The 18,564-nt window shown below is 53.1% G+C and overlaps 1 protein-coding gene across 2 annotated transcripts in view; it reads left to right on the top strand.

The window, feature by feature from the left end:
• The window catches only part of SFSWAP (splicing factor SWAP), a 66,321-nt gene that overhangs the window by 10,195 nt on the left and 37,562 nt on the right, over positions 1-18,564 (top strand). For both annotated transcript variants that reach the window (XM_074321710.1, XM_074321711.1), the window contains exons 5-7: positions 1,279-1,504; positions 2,401-2,513; positions 3,363-3,498. In XM_074321710.1, the coding sequence (XP_074177811.1) occupies positions 1,279-1,504; positions 2,401-2,513; positions 3,363-3,498 (475 nt within the window). The remainder of the gene's footprint in view (positions 1-1,278; positions 1,505-2,400; positions 2,514-3,362; positions 3,499-18,564) is intronic.

Raw genomic sequence — 18,564 nt, forward strand, 5'->3', positions numbered from 1 at the left:
GTCTGCAGCCATGCTCTTATATCGTGAGGGGGCTACTTGTAAAAAATTGTAGACCAACGGGTTGGTTTGGTCAGCTGAGTACCCTCTGTGGAGGTGGGGGGAAGTGTTTTCATTAGATAAGGATCATATTCTGAAGCGGTCATTAATAATTGCCATGTGTATAGAAGCACTGTTTCAAAAATTAATCTTCCTGTTCAGCCAGAAGCAGTGAAAATGTGTCAGTAGCCATGCTTCCGTGCGAGGTGGATGGAACCCAGCTACTTTGGAGATCAGGAAATAACTTTGATTACGGGCATACATCCTCCTGAGGTGTGAAGGGCATTCCTAGTTTAGGAATTGAATTTGAGAGTTAAGTCGTTTGCATTAATGCAGGGTGCTGCCCTGAAACTGCAGTAAGCGGCTTGAATTCTCCACCGCTCACTTTTAATGAGACGATTTCCCACTTTATTGGTGTGCAATTTCCTGGTGTCAATCCCCTCGTTGAGGATAAAAGTGGTTAGCTTCTTGGCTTCCAGCTTCCGGTCTGACGAGCCCCGTGTGGGTAGGAAGTGCTGAGGGCACGGGGTGAAGAGCGGTGGAGAGGGCGTAGGGAGCTGCGCCCAGGAGCGGGCCGGGCCTGGCCCAGAGGTGGAGTCGCCTGAGGAAGGCACAGGAGTCCCCCAGCTCATGTGGGCACAGCCCCCCGGGTTCTGGCCTGGCCACACCCACGTGGGCTTCAGCGTGGACTCTGTCCGTCAGATGGGGGTGTCGGCCCCTGGAGCCACGAGCCGTGTCTCATGGGCACAGGGAGGACTACGTGCTGAGGAGTCAGGTGCGGAAGGAAGGATCTCGCGTGAGCACGTGGCTTTCTTTGGATGTTCAAAGGGGCTGTTTTCCGAGCTAACAGAAGGAAGGGGGAGTGATTCTTGGACCCGTGAGAAACCTGTAGGAAAGCGCGTCTTTTTGTGCGACTTCTGAGGACTCACTACCCCCAGCCCCACCATAGGGACCAGGTTAAGGACCCCTGTTAGGTGGAAAGATGTTGATTTGGTACAAAAACAGGATGGCCTTCCGTCAGTCCTGCCTCGCTGGGTGAGTTTTTGCCCCACAGAGTATTAAGAAATTCAGAACTAGACGGAGTGTCTTATAACCAGGACAGTCCAGTCTGCAAACTGGGCCCTTCCAGTTGAAATGTCCCTTTATTTCTTCCAATCGGCAGAAAAGCCAGGGTGGTTTTCTGTGTAAGTCACATGGCCAGTGGCAAAGGGGCAGCCGGTAACGAGCGTGTGTCTGTCCTAGCCGCCCACCGCCAAGATGCACGCCATCATCGAGCGGACGGCCAACTTCGTGTGCAAGCAGGGGGCGCAGTTCGAGATCATGCTGAAGGCCAAGCAGGCCCGCAACTCCCAGTTTGACTTCCTGCGCTTCGACCACTACCTCAACCCCTACTACAAGTTCATCCAGAAGGCCATGAAGGACGGGCGCTACCCGCTGCCGGCTGGGGGCACGGGCGACGAGAAGCAGAGTGCGTGGGCTGGGGGGGCTCGGGGGCTCGGGGGCTGGGGGGCTCGGGGGCTGGGGAAGCCCGTGGGCGCTTCTGCAGGGCCGGCGAGGTCCTGCCGCTGACGCCCGGGGCTGCACCTGCAGCCGCCCCATCGTGTGGCGGCTCTTCTCACTCCTTGGAGAGAATGGATTGTTAATCAGCACTTTTATGGCCAGATGGAGCCTAACCAAGGACGGGTGCTGTGGGGGCGTAACCCTCAGGGCTGGGGGTTTGCCCTCCGTTTGGCTGTGTGACGTCCCTTAGAAAGCAGCCTGCATCGTGCCCGTCCTGGCAGCCCCGCCCCCGGCTGTGAGGCAGCAGCTGAGGTGACACGTGTCCACAGGGTGACAGCGATGCTTTCACCCATCTCTGCCTTAAGCTGGTGTTCTTATAACAGCATCTAAATTGGGGGTTCTGCCTACAAAGGCCACTTCACTCTGTTTTGAATAATATTCAGAGACATCAGTGTCTGTATGTCTGCCACTGAATTTTCTCTTCAGCTGAAACTTGATTTTCAAAATCTGTTGTATAAATCTTACGGCAGATCTTGTCTCTCTGTGTATTGTAGTTTTTAAAAATATCCGTTACTATTATTTTACATTTCATATACCAGTAAGACTTTTGTCTTTTTTTTTCTTTTAATTGAGATACGTAATAGGTGTGGACTAGTAAATGCTGGAGGGAGGTTGCCAGCTGGCTTCCTGCCGAACCACTCGGGCGGCAGGAGTAGTGGAATATTTCCAGAGGTGTTTTGGGGCAGATAACCAAGACACGACTGCATACAGCTCTGCTCTTGTCTGCTTCTGAGTTTTTATGTAGCTGACTTGTACCTTTCCTCTCACCAACGCCAGAACCTTGAAATGTGCTTTCGCTTTCAGAGTCCGGGGTGAGCTCTGACAATGAGGATGACGAGGACGAAGATGATGGGAATTACCTGCACCCATCGCTCTTTGCTTCCAAGAAGTGTAACCGTCTGGAAGAGCTCATGAAGGTTCTTATCTTGCTGTTGAATCTTACTTCTTGTGCCAACAAAACGTCTGCTAATTTAATTTCAGGAAATGATAAAGGGAGCATTTCTATTGTCTATTAGCTGTGTCTTATTTTTATCATCGTTGAGGTCTGTTTTGCGTTTTTGTTTTTTGCTTCCTTTATTTCTTATGTATCCCAGTTTGTAAAATTCACAAGTTATTTTCAGTTTATTACAATTGTACCATTTGGGATATTTAGAGTAAGAAGAATGTCAGTTAAGACTTGGAAGTTGTTCCATTGTGATGAGATTGGATTTTATAGGTTTCCAGAGTATGTGCTGCTAGAAATCGTCTGTTAGCTTCACAGCACCATCATATGGTACCAGAAACATAAATTTTTCTTCTGATTGTCCCGTCCTCCCTGTTGTAAAGGCGTCGCCCAGTGTTATGTGGGCAGTTCACACTCACTCTGCCGTTTGTGATGTGAACGCAGGAGTCCCTGGGACGTTGGCACACGGCGTCCAGTGTGACTGACCCTGTGGGGGCTGCCAGCCCATCGATGGGACTCAAAGAGCTGCTGGTGATTAACAGGCAGACATCGTGTGAGGAAGGGCACAGCTGAGGGTTGTGAGTGAACTTGGACGCTCACGCTGTCGGTAGCAGCCTAGTCCTGCTCGCTCCTCCTTCCTTTCCTTAGCGGCTACGAGGAAGGTGGGAGCCGCCCGTGTGCTCGGCTCCTCCGGGACGCACAGCCAGCTAGCCGTGTGTGCACGTGTGCTCCGGGTCCTGCAGCGTGTGCACTGTGTGCTGGGCTGGAGCTGAGCCTTCTTGCCACAGACAGTGGTGTGTGACTGTGCTCTCTCTGTCTGCAGCCTTTGAAGGTGGTGGACCCGGACCACCCCCTGGCCATGCTGGTCCGCAAAGCCCAGGCTGACAGTCCCGCCCCCACCCCACCCGCGGCCGACGGCGCCGCCGTGCAGCCCGCCCAGGCGGAGTACACCGCTGACTGTGAGTACCTGGCTCTGCCGCTCCGGCCGCCCCCGCTGCAGGGCTTCCCCAGCGGGGTTTCCCGAGAGGAGTGGGGGCAGCGGCGCATGAGGCGCTCAGGTCCTCCAGGTCTTTCTGTTCAGCGTCCTTAGCACACGGCCTCGTCCTTCTGCTTGTCACCATCTCCAGCATCGGCTCTGCATTCCAGGAAGAACGAGGAGGAAGGGAAGGGCAGAAAGCAGGTCCTGGGGGACTCAGGCCTCTGCAGGGACCTCCCTAGAAGCCATGCCCGGTGACATCCTTTCACTCTCATGGACCAGGACGGTGCCCCTGGTCTTCCCGTCCCACGGCAGAGGCTGGGAAGTGGGCTTTCAGTCAGACGCATTGCTGCGCTCTACAAAAGCAGGTTCTGATAAGAGCAGGGAGGACGGACACGAGTGGGCGTGCAGTGTTGTCTGCCCCAGCGACCGTGCACATGCCTCACCTCGTGCCAGGTCCCGCTCACGACCCCGACCTTTCCAGTGACTGCAGATTATTCATGGCGGCAGATCTTGAAGCTCTTTCAGGAAATCATTTGGAAATATTTGACCTTGGTCTCACTGTCAGGTCTTTTTAAAATTATTTCCTTCAGGAGTTAAATACTGAAGGAGAGAAGAACCTTTAGCAAAGCGTCAGCAATCCACTTCATGTGGAAAGCGGGTCCGATGAGCCCATCTGGAAAGCTGGTCGCTTTCAGTGAGAGACTGACAGCAGCCTGAGAGCAGTTCTCGCTCACGTAGCTGCCAGCTGCTCGTTGTTGGGACCAAGCTGGTGTCAAAGGGTAGCCGTGTCCTTCCTCACATCCCTTCGAGCACCGGCCTCAGGAATGTGTCATTTTGATGTGAGAAATTAACATTTTTAGACTTTAAAAATCAGTTACTTGAGTGACCTTGATGCTTGTGTCCTTTAAAAACCTCTTAAAGAACATAGATGGTTTCTTTCGATGATTGAGTTGAGTCAGCTTGCATTTTTTTGTCCGTGTCGGGCACAGAGCTGGTGTCGCAGGTGCCGGCTCCTGTCCCTGTCGGAGATGGGCGCTCCCTGAGGCGTCCACAGGCCCCTCCCTGCGGCCTGCGCCCGGTGGGGTTTTGTCCAGCAGCCTGTACACGTGAGTGAGGCTCAGCAGTGACCCGGGCACTCTGCTCCTATCTCCCATCAGTCCTGGCAGAAGTTCACAGGCTCGAACATCTCTCCGGCTTCCTCACTTTCCTGTTGCAAACCCGTCTGAAGTTCCACAAGTTAAAGGCAGTTCCCCTGCCGTTCCCTGACTTCCTTCCGCTGGCTCCCTCGGCTGTTAAACTCAGTTGCACGGGGAAGGAAGCGCAATGCAGGGCGGTGACCTCACCTGGTCATCTGCTCTGCTTATCCCTGGTGTGCACACCGCTAAGCGCCGGGGTCGGGAATGGTGCGGCGTGTCTGCAGACCCGCAGGGCTGGGTAGTGGGACAGAAGCCGATGGTGGGGCAGGCCGAAGTGGCTGCTGCGTGACACCCGCTGTTTCTGCGAGATCCTGTGGTCTGATTGGTGACGGTGGCCTGGGCTGAATAATGGTGTGGTGATCAGAAGTGTGGGCGGGCTCCACGGGGCTCACTGCGGTCCCTCCTGTGCCCCAGGGGCCCCAAAGGCCGGGATGGGCTGTGCGAGAGTCCTGTGTTAGGTATCTGCACACCCTGCAGGCCTTCCCACAGCTGTGATGTCTGGCTCCCGCCTGACCTCTGCTCCCCCTGGGCAGTGGTCCAGCAGGGACACCAGTTAGTGACCACCTCTTCCCTCAGTAAAGCGGTCGTTTTCACAGCTGTCTCCTCCCCAACACATTTGGGAGAACGACAGGGCGTTTGGGGATCGCACCTCCTGTTATGGTTTAGTTTCAGACACATGCCCTGCACTGAGGCCAGCCTCAGTCTAACCGGTCTAGCCCAGTGGACACAGTCTGCGGACAGAACCGTGGTTGATCAGACACGATTAGCAGTGCCAGAGGGCAGGGACTAAGCAAGAATGTCTCAGTTTAGAACTGTCAGCCAAAATTCATATTTTGTAAAACTACGAGGCAGTCCAGCAACACACGGCAAGGAAGGTGCTGCTCAGAGGCGCCCGCCGCGCCCAGCCTCCGCTGTGGAGGTGGGAGGGGTCACGGGTGTAAGGCAGTGGGACGGGGCTTCTGCGTGGTCCCGGCTCAGCAGTGGTCAGCACTGCTCAGGCTGGGGGCGGGGAGTTCCGTAGCGGGACCCTAGGCGGAGGGGAGCGAGTGGGTGGTGTGGGGACGGGGACCTGGGCATGGCCCTTGTGACACTGGGCTGCGAGGAGGGGAAGGGGCAGTGCTTGGAGAATGAGCAGCCCCGGGAGCGCCCCCTCTGAGCAGGGGCCCAGAGGGTCGCCACGACACCACCTGTCCAAGACCCAGGGGTCAGGGTGGGAGGTGGCCTGGACGGTTGGCTGGACTGTCCTGTTTCCAGGAGCAGCCGTGAGCTAGAGGAACGCCCACCGGGCGTAAATGCAAGCACCTGCTCTCAGGCGCGCAAAGGCGTTGGTTTTTATCTGTGGGTAGATGGATGGTCATCTGGAAAATAGCCAGCGAGAGCATGGAAATGTGGGAAAGAGGCACGTGAAGGAGAGGCGTACCCTGCCGACTGTAAGGTGAGGCGTTACGGTAGAAGACCTCCCGGGGCCTAGATAGCTGGCTGTCTAACTGAAATGTGCGATGAGAACAGGTCTCAGAACGCTGCTACTGGCATGAAACATCTTTGGACTTGAAACATGGCAGTGAGCTGTCGGCACGTCCTGCGCTCTGGGGCTGCGGCCTTCCCACGGAGCAGCGCCCTCGGCTCAGCCACGGGGGTGAGGTGAGCACCAGGCGCCCTGAGCGGAGCTCCAGGCCGGCTGTATGGCTGCAAGGCTTTTATGGTCACGTCTCCCTCCTCTAGTTCTGCACGTACTTTTTAAGCAGTTGGCCAGTCTTTCCAAAGCATCCAGTTTCGTTTTCACAGGACAGTAATTCTCTTTTCTCAAATTTCATCTGTTGCCATAAATTTAAGCTAAATGCATAGTTACAGGAAGGTTAACTGGAAAAAATGTTTTAAGAAAAAACTGCTGGTAAGAACAAACAGGCCCAGCTGTCCTCAGGGCCACACTCTGCCCTGTGTGTGGGTCGGTCAGGGCGCTGGGGGCCCAGCATCAAAACCAGGGACCCAGAGGCAAGAATGAGTGAGACCCCACAGACAGTCCTGTCAGCGTGAGAGCCTAGAAGAGGAAAGGCGCCAACATCTGGGGAAAAGAGTGGTGTCGGCGGAAAGCTGTTTGGGAAACATCTCATTAGAGCCTCGCCTTTCAGCCAACAGCAGAATCACTTCCAGGTGTAAGTGCAGATGTGAGAATCCTCAGGAAATGAGGGTACTTCACCAGATAAAGAGTCAGTTATTTTAAGTCAACAGACATTATGTTCAAGTAATGAAAAAAATAAAATCTTCAAGAAAGCAGAAAAAACTATCTTAACATACAAACAGCTTTTGCAGTCAGATCGGAAAAAACAAAACAAAACAAAAATTGTCCAGTAGAAAAACAGCTTTTACAGTCAAATAGGGGAAAACTAATAGTGCAGTAGGAAAATGAACCACAGAGTGAATAACTCATGAAGGTAAAATGGCCATCCGTTTTTTTTAAGGTCTGCCCTTGCTCCCCACTCAAATGGCATCGTGTGTGCTGATTTAGGACCTAGTGTTCATCGGAACTGAAATGCACTGTCCCGTTACCCGGACCACAGCGAACGTGGTGGGGACGCGAGACTCAGCAGGAAGGCACATACTCGCAGGCACACAGGACAGTTTGGAATCCTGCTCCTTAGGGTCAAATCGAGGTTTCTGGGCTGTGGGAATGTTATTCCACATGTACAAGTTTTAATTTCTTAACAATTATAGAGATTAAATAGAAGAAATCGAGATGCTACTGCAGCGACATGCCATCTTCTAGCTGTCACAGCAGCGAAGGAGGAAAGGACGGGCGCTCACAACCGCAGGCAGGAGAGCTCGCTTGTGCGCCCGGGAGAAGGGCGAGCTGGCAGAGAAGGCAGGCCTTGGCCCGGAGTTCTGCGTAGCGTGCACAGGCCTGTCAGGATAGCCACAGTGTGCCCTCTAAGGGACACAACGGGGGCAGCTGGGTGGAGATGCCCTCTGCGTCCTTCAGACGAGCACCCGTGGGATAAGTGTTAGGTTAGGGTGCACTTGCTCACAGGACCATGGGAGCTAGAGTGAGAGCAAGGCGTGTGCTCCAGGAACACGCTGCCCACGGCGCGTCGACACAGGATGCGGGAGAGTAGGGCTAGCAGGAGACTCCCGTGTTCAATTCGCAAGTGAGGAGAGTGCCGTTGAACCGTATTCACCCTCAGAAAAACAGCTTTTGTGTGATGCTTGCTTTGAAACTAAACTAGTATCTGGAGTTAATCCTTTGCAGCTCTGTGATTTTAGTCCGTAGTCTCAGGCCCTTTTGTCACGGGGACAGCTTGAGCCATCCTGAGCAGCATTTCCCCGCAAAGGCTGGCTCCCCTCCTGCTGGGGCCATCACAGGTGGTTGGAATCAGTAAGCTTTCCATCCTTTTATGTTACTAGGAATTTACTGTCACCTTAGGATATACACAGTTGTTCCTTGTTACTTACTTTCTACTGACCAGAGGTTTTCCTAGATTTTGGCAGCCTGGGAAGAAAAGCATCTATTTTTATTTTGAAAGAATTTTTCTAGGAGCTGCTTAAATATAGATACGTAAAGCTAACAATTTCTTTCGTTTGTTAGCCTGACAGTGAACTATTTTCATGCTTTTTATTTTCTGTTATTATTCAGTTGTCTTCTGCTGTTTAGCTATAAATCCTTGCAGAAGAGCCTAATAAAACTAATTATGCAAGAAGTAATAATACTGAAATACTGCCCAATATTATACCATGCTGTTTTTGAAAAACAGAATGACAACTCGCTTTTTAAAAACTGTTTCATTCTAAGAATAGTTTAAATGAAATTAAGCCACATCATGTGGCTAGACTAGCTATGTTCTTGCTTCTATCCATTTTTTAAATGTGGATTGGCTGTTGTTTATGGCATTTTCTATTTTTTTGCAAAACCATGACCTTGAAGTGCTTTATTTACCTTCTAAACCGTTTTTCAAAATGGCCTTATCGTCAGTCAAGAGAAGTAAAAGAAAGTATAACCTAAGACCCCACCATCCCGAAATAGCCTTTCCCCAGAATTTCATTACTTTTAATCATGTACCAACTAGTTGATCTTTTAGTTCTTTACAAAGAAAATTAAGAAAGTTACATCCGCATGTTACATGGTTTTAAAATCCTAATTCCAATTTATTTACATATAAGATGGAGGGTCCGCCAGCTGTCCATTGTCACAGACTTGTTCCATTCAGCGATACGGCACATCCTGCAAAAGTCACAGACACACTCAAAATGTGTTTCAAATACAGTAAAAATGTACGCACAATAGAGGTGACTTAGAGTGACAAGGAAGGAGTGTAACTTCCTTGGCTGCAATGCAGAAATTAGGGTCCATGGCTGTAGTCAGGGCACAGAGCAGGGAGAGGCGGGCACAGCCATGCAGGGCAAGCCTGGCCAGGTTTGCACGCTCACCGATGGGTGTGTCTTCCCGCCTGATGGGTGTGTCTGCTCACCGATGGGTGTGTCTGGGTGTGTTTGCTTGATGATGGGTGTGTCTGCTTGCCCAATGGGTGTGTCTGCTCACCCGATGGGTGTGTCTGCCCGCTCGATGGGTGTGTCTTCCCACCTGATGGGTGTGTCTGCTCACCTGATCTGTGTGCCTGCATGCCAGGACTAATTGCGCAGTCGTGCTACAAGAGCTGAACCAAGTGTAAAGGAAGTGCCGTGGCTTCCTGCTGCTCACCTGTGGGTTGGGTCGTACTTCGTGTGGGACGCAGCAACAGCAAGGAGCTCCAGAAGTAAACCGCCATTTGGGTAAATGAAACAAAAGGCTTCACTACTCGCAGAGCTTAGTTGTGCCTCCTGGACTAGAAGCATTTTGTAGACAAAGTTATGTTTCACAAAATTGAAAGGTCATTCAGGTGAAGGGAGAAGACCTTTTCCACACACACTTAAAATCTGAAACTTTGAAATGGCCCTTCCAGCTGTACCACGGTGTGTTGCCGTCATGAGGCCTCTGGGTCCTTCAGCAGCAATGCCGACCTCGGGGGCCCGGGGCTCCTGGGGGTTGGTGCGCTTGCTGGCCTGTTGTTTCCATGGGACTGCACGAGAAGCCCCCCCTCCATCCTGCAGCTCAGTCCCAATGCCTGTGTCTTGCTCCAGCAGCTTCAAGCTGCGTGTACGTGAGTCGGTGTCGGGGCCTCTGCCTGGGTCTGCCCGAGAGTCTCCTCTCCGCCTGTGGAGCAGATCCCGGGACAGGCCTGTGGCACCTTCCCTGTTCTTCCACTCCTACCGTTGTGACACGGCTTCGTGCTAAGTAGACAGGTGTGCAGGAGCCTCTTCATTTTGTCACCTCTGAGGTAGCCCCACATGCCACCACGCCTGTCACCATGTCACCCGTCAGGTCTGGTGCATGGGCACTTGGATGTCACTGGCACAGCTGGATCCAGGCGGCCTTCACCCTGTTTGCTCATCTTAAAGTGTTGAGAGTGTTTTCACAGGACGCCGTTGCTGGGGAGACGGTGGACACCGTGCAGGGATGAGAGTTTTCACCTCCAAATGGATCTCGACACCTGAGTGCGTTTACCTGCTCAGAGGGAGGACGAGGCCTTTTTTCTCCCTGAAGCTCCGACACACTCCGAGTGTGAAGGCTTTTATTAATTTCACACCTCCAGGCCCAGTTTGCCTGTCTGCACTGGAAGTGTCGGCTCCTCCTTCATTCCCAGCCAAACCACTGGGAGGAAACGGGCCACACGGCTCCCTGTCCTCCCAAGAATGACCGACAGGCCGCGTGGCTCTGAGCTGGCTGTGCACGCTCACACATTTGGCTGTGTCAGCAACTCCAGCGCAACGTCAGCACATCTGACCCCCATCCTGTCACCCACCCTGTGAGCCTGCTGCTTCCCCTCTCCGGCGTCTTCATTTTGCTCTCTTGTTCAGCAAGGCAGACCCCTTCCCAGTGTAAATCTCAAGAAAGCTTGCATACACTTGAAGTTCGAACTTCTTACAGTTTGGATTCTGTAGCATTAAAGGGACATTGCGAGCTTCAGTGCCTAAATTCCTTTCAGACAGTCTTGGTTCTTCCTGAAAAGCCACCTCCCACAGCATGAGTTTGTCCACTTCAGTCTCCCTGGAAGTAGAGCAGCGGCCGTCCCCCTTCCCAGTATAGTGTCTACTGGTGGTCCAGCTGGAGGCCTGCAAAGCATTTCACTAGGCGCTGAGTCACCAAGCGTCAGCCTGGTGCCTGAGTCAATGTGGTGCCTGTGAAGTCTGCCTTTTGTTTTGGTTCACCGACCATCAGCATCTTCACAAGGGTGGTTACATCAAGCTCTTTCGTCGGAGTTGCTTTTTATGGAGTGTTGTTTTCCTACACAAACGCATCCTGTGCTCGGCGGTAGACTGCGGTTGTCAGTGGTGCTGGTCACACACACCGTTTCAGAATCTGGGTTGAACTGGAGCTACTCTTTTGTGCCGAGGAAGACTGTTCCGGAAGGTGATTGGGCCGAGCTCGTGGAAACCCACCTCTGTTGTCTCCTGGAGGAAGGTTGTTCTTAACGAAGCCACCGCCGCCGATCTTCACAGATTTGTTTCCTTCGGCTGAGGACGCTGGGCATGGAGGTTTCTGGACTGCGTTCAGTTTCTTCACCAGGTCGAAGGTCTGGGTGAAATGACAAGCTGCTCTGCAAGCCGACCTCCCTTTTGTGTCCATCCAGCGGCGACACGCTCACCGTCCGCAGTAACGATGTCACCATTGCCTGACGTGCTGCCTGCTGCTCCGCTTGGGTCCACGTAAACCCCCATCGGGATCTTGGCAGAGGTGGCTGTTGCATCACCTCCAGAAAGAGCCATTTTCAACATGAGGCGAGCATCATTGACACAGTGGAGAAAACTGAGGTCATGGTGGTAAATAAAGAGGAAAAGTGAGAAGCTCGCATCTCTAGAATGTAGATAATCTTTACACGAAGATAGGGCTGTGTAGATAGAAATACTTGTCTTAAAGTGGAAATAAGTTTTCTAATTTTACTTGAATTTAACAGAAGAACCTATATTCAAAAATCAAAGTGAAGTAATTGCTGAGCCACAGATAACAGTTTCTTCCGTAACAAGAATTCAGTCTAAAGATTAGGAGAAGATTAAAGAGGTTGGAATTGTAGGGTTTTTTTAAGCCGTGTTTTTGTCTGAGATGTTAGAAATGACGTGACACGGGAGGAAAGGCAGGCTTCCAGACCCCTGCTTCGCCCCCCTTCCCTCCTGTCTTGTGTGGTGTCATGTCGGCTTCCCATCTGCAGTGACAATCGTGTCGTGTCTCTGCGAGTCTCAGTGCTGTGGTCCAGTGGGTCTGTTTCCCCACCACAGCCCCCTATTCAAGTTCTTACCTGCTTCGTCTCTTGGGGTTTGAATGTCATAAACAAGTTTTTACAAGAGTTCTGTTTCATGAATTCTTGCACACTTGGAAAAGGCGTAAACGGTAAAAGCTGTCTGGGTGTAAAGTTCTTAGGTAGCGTTTTCGTTCCCTGTGATCACAGAGCAGCCTGGGCTGGCTGACATCAGCCACTGACGTTGTGTGGCTCTGTTGGTGGCTGGTTTTCAGTCGTTGCTCCTGGGTGCTGTCCTGTATGACCTCTCATGCTTGAAAATGTCCGTCTGTTGTCTTTTGACACAAACAATTTGGTGGAGAGTAATACACTGAGTCACACTCACCCAGGACTGAGGGGCCTTGCTGAGTGTCTTCTGGACGGACTGTTCTGTGAAAGGCAGGACAGTGTAACCCCCACTGAGGCGGCTGCTTGCCTGACTGGACGCCTGAGGACATCTTCCTGCACCTTTACGTTTAGTAATGTAATCAGCTGGCATGCTCCCGTTTTCCTGGGACAGACTACACACCTCTGCTGGGGCGGGAAGAAAGCTGCACGCCCGTCCTCAACAAGGCAGAGGGGAGCACCAACGGCTGAATTTATGGGGACCAAAGATTGAATTTCATAGAATGTTACGTCGTGAGATGTCGTTCTGTGTCGTTGCCAAGCGTGTAAAAATGTGAGAACTGTCTGAGCTCTGCCAGGCTGCACAGACGCTTGCGAGACCACTCAGTGCCCGGGGGATGGGGGGGATGGGGGGCAGGACCCACCACCCAGCGCAGTCACCACCTGGGGGGGCAGGACCCACCACCCAGCGCAGTCACCGCCCAGCCCAGTCACCACCCAGCCCAGTCTCCACGGGGGGGGGGGGGGGGCAGGACCCACCACCTCACTGCTAGTTTATCTCCTCTTTGAGCTCAATTGAACTCCTGTCCCACCTGACTGCCTGTGGCTCAGGACACTCAGTGGCCACCTGGGCTGTTTCCATCCTGACCGAGGCCTGGGCCGTAAGTTGCGATGTGCCTTTCTGGTCAGTCTGTCTGTCTTGCTGGCTGGGCCTGCATTTGCCCTGCCATCCCCATGTCCCCGCCCATGCTGGCAGCTCTGTGCTGCCTGGTTGTCCCCACACTGTGCGTCTGCTCTGAGGCCCTTGTCTTCCCTCCCAGGTTCCAGTGACCTGCGCTTGCCTCTGCTTCTCTGGATGTGCGCTGCAGGTCACAGGCTTAGGCCCTTCCTTGTTCACCCAGAGCGCTCTAGAAACTTCTTATGGAACAGGCCTCCAGAACCTCAGTCCAGGATTAGAAACACAGAACTGTCCTTGGGGGTCACTGGTGACTTTACGTAGAGGTTACAGGCAGGCTTTTCTAGAAGTTCATTCACTAAAAAGAGAGACAGATCCCTTTTAAACACTGGGCTGCAACCGCCAAGCAGTACGTTCCTGTCCAAGACTGCTCACTGGTGGCTGCACAGACTGCTGTCCTGTGTCACTGCAGGGCCGGCAGCTCATCGGATTCCAGGGCTCTGACAGCCAAGCAAGCCTCTGTTGGTGTGGGGACTTCCTGTGACACTGAGTTGTCGGGAGGGCACAGGAAGTCGATCAAATGAGCAGGGCAGTGGGTCCCCATTGTCCACGGCGGCGGGTGGTCTCAAAGCTTCTCTCTGTTGGAGCACATTGAGACCACATGTGATGGGCCAGACGGTCAGTGCATCTGAGGATTTGGGCGGGATGCAAAGAGCAATAGTATTCTTTTACTTAAAGACTGCGGGTTAGCATTTTAAGGAGTTCTGGGTTCGTTTCACTGTGGTTCTTTCCTTGCACTTCAAGGCTGCATATGATTAGAGCTAAGAGATGACTGGCCCGCCTGCAGCCTGCAGCCAACACAGCGAGACGGATCTTGCAGGAATTCTTGAAAATTATCTGGGGCCAGGAGGTGAAGCCAGTCTTGAGAATGGAGACGAGGTGACAGTTGGATGGATAAGAGAACCTCAGTGAAGGGAGAGGGTTTTCAGCCTGTCTTCTCTGATGCTACTTCTGAGGGACCTTGAAGGCTTTAATGGGTCCCTCGGGGTCCCTCGGGGTCCCTCGAAGGCCCTGGGTCCCTCGGGCACTTGTTCACCCTCAGAAATGCGGGATTCAGTAGTAACAGTGTTTGTTACAGAATTGCGCTGTCGGTGTTTAAATAGACATATCATTGTGACCTCTCCTGTGTGAAGAAAGCACAGCTTCAACTGTGGTAGAAAAAAGTCTCTAATCACTAGGCGGCCCACTTTGCCTGGGGGCCCTGGAAGGGTAACCGCGAGGTGGGGGCCACAGACGGAGTGAACACCCTTAGTGTGGTTAGTCCAGCTGCAGAGGTGGTGGTGCAGAGCCTCACATTCAACGGGGGGGTCACCATGAAAGGTATTTGCTCTGACATTGGGCTCCCAGCCAAGTCAGTACAGGGTCGTGGTGTGGCACCGGGGACACCTCCTGGCAGGGGCCCGGCTGGTCCCAACGCTGTCGGCTCTCAGTTCTCCAAGAGTCCGGCTTGACTGTGAAGTCGAGTCCACGGACACGCTGTGGTTTGGGGAACTTTCTGCAGTTCTGGGCAGGCGCTGCACAGGAGGATGTCGGGGGGCTGCCAGGAACCTGAGGGGGAGCCTGCACCCCACGTGTGTTAGGGCTGGTGCGTCCCAGCCTCTCAGTAGAATCCACTTAGGCCTGAGAAATCCGGGGACACAGGGACAAAGGATGACGGCCTCTTACAACTACTCCATCCTTTTGGAAGTACTTAGGGCATTATCAGCCGCCCGGGCCCTGCCCCCCGGTCCGCCCTGCCCCCCCATCTTTCCTCTGATGCACCCTCTTGCTTTATGGACGCTTTCAGTGTGTGAGCTTCCGGCCTGCTCTGCTCTGCTGGACACCTGCTGGGCAGAAGCTGCAGGGGGCGGGTTTGTCTGTCGCTGGCTCTGCTGGATCCCCAGCCCAAGGGCCCCTGACACACGTGCGTGTTCAGTAAACACTGGCCGGGTGGACAGACGAACCAGCAAGGAGTACGTTGAAAAGGAGCATGAATAATGTTTGTCTCAACTCTGCCCTGAGCCAAATACGATAAATAGGGTAGTCATCCTCGTTCCATTATAATGAGGACACTTTAAAATGTTATTTTGATCAAAGTAATACACAGATGTTACTTTAAGTGTTTATTTTTAACTGTCTTGTCTTTGAGTTTTTGATGATTACCTTCATCCCTCTAAATACCATTGTTTCTGGAGTTATCAACTTCACATTCACTCTGACGTCTTCCTGTTACGACAAATGACAATTCAGCTTATTTACCCACGTTACATGTTTAGTTCGTTTTGGTTACTTTGTAACCTTACCTAATACACTTAAGCCTCTATTTTGTAATCAAAAGTCAAGAGGAAATAAACAACACAAATAGCTAATTCATCAAGCTGTGCCGGTCCTTTGTAGTCTGGACGCGTGGACAGGTGGACAAACTACAACCTGTGTGACAGTGCCTGTGTGACAGTGCCAGCTGTCAGGCCCCCAGGCAGTCACAGGAGAGCGTGGCCCGTGTGGGCCCCTGTAACGCTGCCGTCTCTAAGCCAGCCTGGGTTTGGGCAGCCTCGTGTTTACTCCTGTGGGGACGGCAGGCGGCTTCTCCGCTTGTCACTGGTGACGCTCAGGCTGTGTGTGGTGGCCGCAGCTGTATGTCTTGAGCTGCCTGCCCCCCCGTGGAGTGGCTGTGTTTCCCCGTGACTTCTTTTCATCGCCTCCCTGTGGGTGGGTGGGTGGGTGGGTGGGTTGGTTGGTTGGTTGGCTGGCTGGCTGGTTGGCTGGTTGGCTGGTTGGTTTGTTTGCTCCTGTATTTTTCTGGTGCACGTCCTCCAGTAGCTTGCCGAGAAAAGGGTACCCAGGAAGACAGTTTTTTTTAATTCTTGGGTGTCTGAAAATGCCCTAATTATGCTGTCCCGTTTGGTAGGTAGTTTGGAGGGTCTAGCATGGTGGGTTGGAAGGTTCTGAGCTGCTGACCCCAGTAGCCTTTGCTGCTGCCGTGAAGCCTCAGGCCATTTCGGTGCTCATTCCCTCACCTGTGATTTGTACTTTCATCGGCATCATGGCCGTGCCATGCCGGGGGCTCCTGTGAACAAAATCCCATCCATCCGACACAATGAGCAAATGGATTCCTGGCTCAGTGCAGGGAGTAGGGTGGCCGTGGGAGAGCAGCCAAGCGCAGAGCGGGTTCAAAGCCCCGGACTCGGAGAAGTGCCCGGGGTAGACAGGTGGGGCGCGGCAGCTGGGGCCCTGAGAGCCTCTCAGCTGCACCCACATCGTGGTGCTGGGCAGACAGTGTGGTCTGAACATTCTTGCAAGAATGAAGTCTGTCGGGGTTTTTCAGGAGGCACTCCTTTTTCTCCATAGACTCAGTGAGTCTGTTTTCATGAAGACACACGCGTGGTGTGTCTCTTCCCTGAAGTCCTCACGCAGAGGCTGTGCACCAGCCCTGAGCCCCAGGAACCTTTTCAGTGGGAAGATTCGCTTCTCGGAGCTACATTTATAGGAGATTGAGATCAGTAAATTGGCTCTGGTTTTTGCGAGACGCCAGTGGAGAGGAAGCTCTGGAAGATAATGAGACAGATTTACCTGCCCGGGTGGGGGAGCGCTGCATCTCTCAGCGCACGCGGTGTCGCACTATCGGGTGCTGGAGAATGTGCCCGAGGCTTTTAAGCAGCTGGATTTTTCCATGCGACTCACCTGCCCTTAGAAAACGTGGTGCCTGTTGAAATTCCTCACCTGGGCTTCTTCGGAGTAGGTGTTCGTGGTGCTCCTGACGTTTGTTTATTCGTAAATCACATCAGCATTTAACTTTCTGTAAAACCGCCCCCGCCCCACCCCCAGCAAATGCAGTTTCAAGTCCTAAACGACAGACCCAGCAAGGTGTGCTGAGTGGTGGCGGCCGGTGCTAAGGGACCAGCGAGCCCTTTGGAGCTCAGGGGGCTGTGGCTTCAGAGCACCCCGACCTGCGTGTCCTTTCCGTGGTCTGGTCCAGGCTTAGCATTCGTGAGAATTTCTGAGTTGGGGGTTGAATACAAAAAACACATGCGCTCTAGTTGGTGGTCATTTTGAAGGGTTTTCAGTTCAAGGATTTCAAGAGCTTGTGCCCCGGTGGTGGCGGGCGTGCGTGTCGTCAGAGAGCCTCTGTGACAGGGAGGTGTTGGCGTGCAGGCCCCTTGTGCATGCGGACATCTCAGCTCAGCGTGGGCCCTGCTGTCATCCGGCCCCACTCAGGAATGCACGTCAGGTGTCCGCTGTGTGCCCGGACAGTGCTGAGACCTTGATCTCGGGGCGTCGGCACCCCGGCCTGAGGTTGGGTGGGGGCTCGTGAGCTGGCCTGGGGGTGGGGCAGCACCGGAGGGAAAACCTGAAAGGGGCTGCACGGCAGGCAGAAAACAGTCCATGGAGGTGCCGTGGTCAGAAGTGGGGGTGCGCCGCCCGCCGTGGCAGGATGGGGACAGGTCTCAGGCTGCACTTCCCTTGTCTCTGTCACAGCCTCCCCGGCTTCAGTGTGTGAGGAAAGCACAGAAATGATATTCTCCCTGAAATCTTTTCATCCCTGGCATCCGTGAAATGAGAACCTGGGAGAAACGAAAGGATTCTAAAGCCCCCGCAGCAGTGGGTTCCAGGGTCTCGAGTGCCAGCACCTGAGGCCCATCCTCACGTCACCAGCCTGTGTGCGGGGTCTCACTGCTGCTGGCTCCTTCTGACACGTACATGGCGAGTTCCTGTTTGCCCTGTAAAGTGTAATTACAATCGTGTTGGAAGGGAGTCAGTCAGTGTGCAGGTGAGAAGTGAGAGACGGGCTCCAGGAGTCGTGTTCCCACCGCTGCTTTGCTGCACGGTTCCCTGGGCTGAGTCCCGGTGTCCCCAGGGCTCCAGCGTGGGCTGAGCTGTGGCTCGGGGCTCTCAGGTTTGGGCTTTGGGTTTCTTTTTACACCTGGACACAGCCTTTTCTTTCTGTGAGTTCAGCTGTGGGTATAAGTTTTTCATCGTCTCGTAGCCGCATTTTAAGGTTTGCAGTGGGCGAGCCGCTGAGGTACATTCATCTGCCGTGTTGCCAGCACTATGACTTTTACCAGTTTTAACTTAACGGGATGGGCCACTGAGGACAGTCATTTAGGCCAGTGGTCAGTGTGCGTGTTAGGACTTTGAAGGGAGTGGTACTCAGTTTTGGAAACAGTTCACTTGTGTTACGTAAAGATTACATTGAGTTGCAATTGTGTGATATACCCGATAGTTGGAACTTCATTGTAACTTGTTTTGTTTTTATGAATTCACACGTCTTATTGGTTGTGGCTATTTAAAATGTATTTTGGCTTTTCCTAGACAAGAGGTTGGCTGTCCAGGACAGGACACGGTGCCTGGCCTTCGTTGAAATGTGACGCTTTGGACCGGGCAGCAGCCATCTTGCTGCCCAGACACGGGTCCCCTGGGATGGTCTCCGTGGGCGGTGGGATTACCCTGCTCTCACTGGTGCCTTGTCGTTTCCTCCTCAGTGGTGGCTC

The sequence above is a fragment of the Rhinolophus sinicus genome, linkage group LG16 (assembly GCF_036562045.2).
Source record: "Rhinolophus sinicus isolate RSC01 linkage group LG16, ASM3656204v1, whole genome shotgun sequence".
NCBI classification, from domain to species: Eukaryota; Metazoa; Chordata; class Mammalia; order Chiroptera; family Rhinolophidae; genus Rhinolophus; species Rhinolophus sinicus.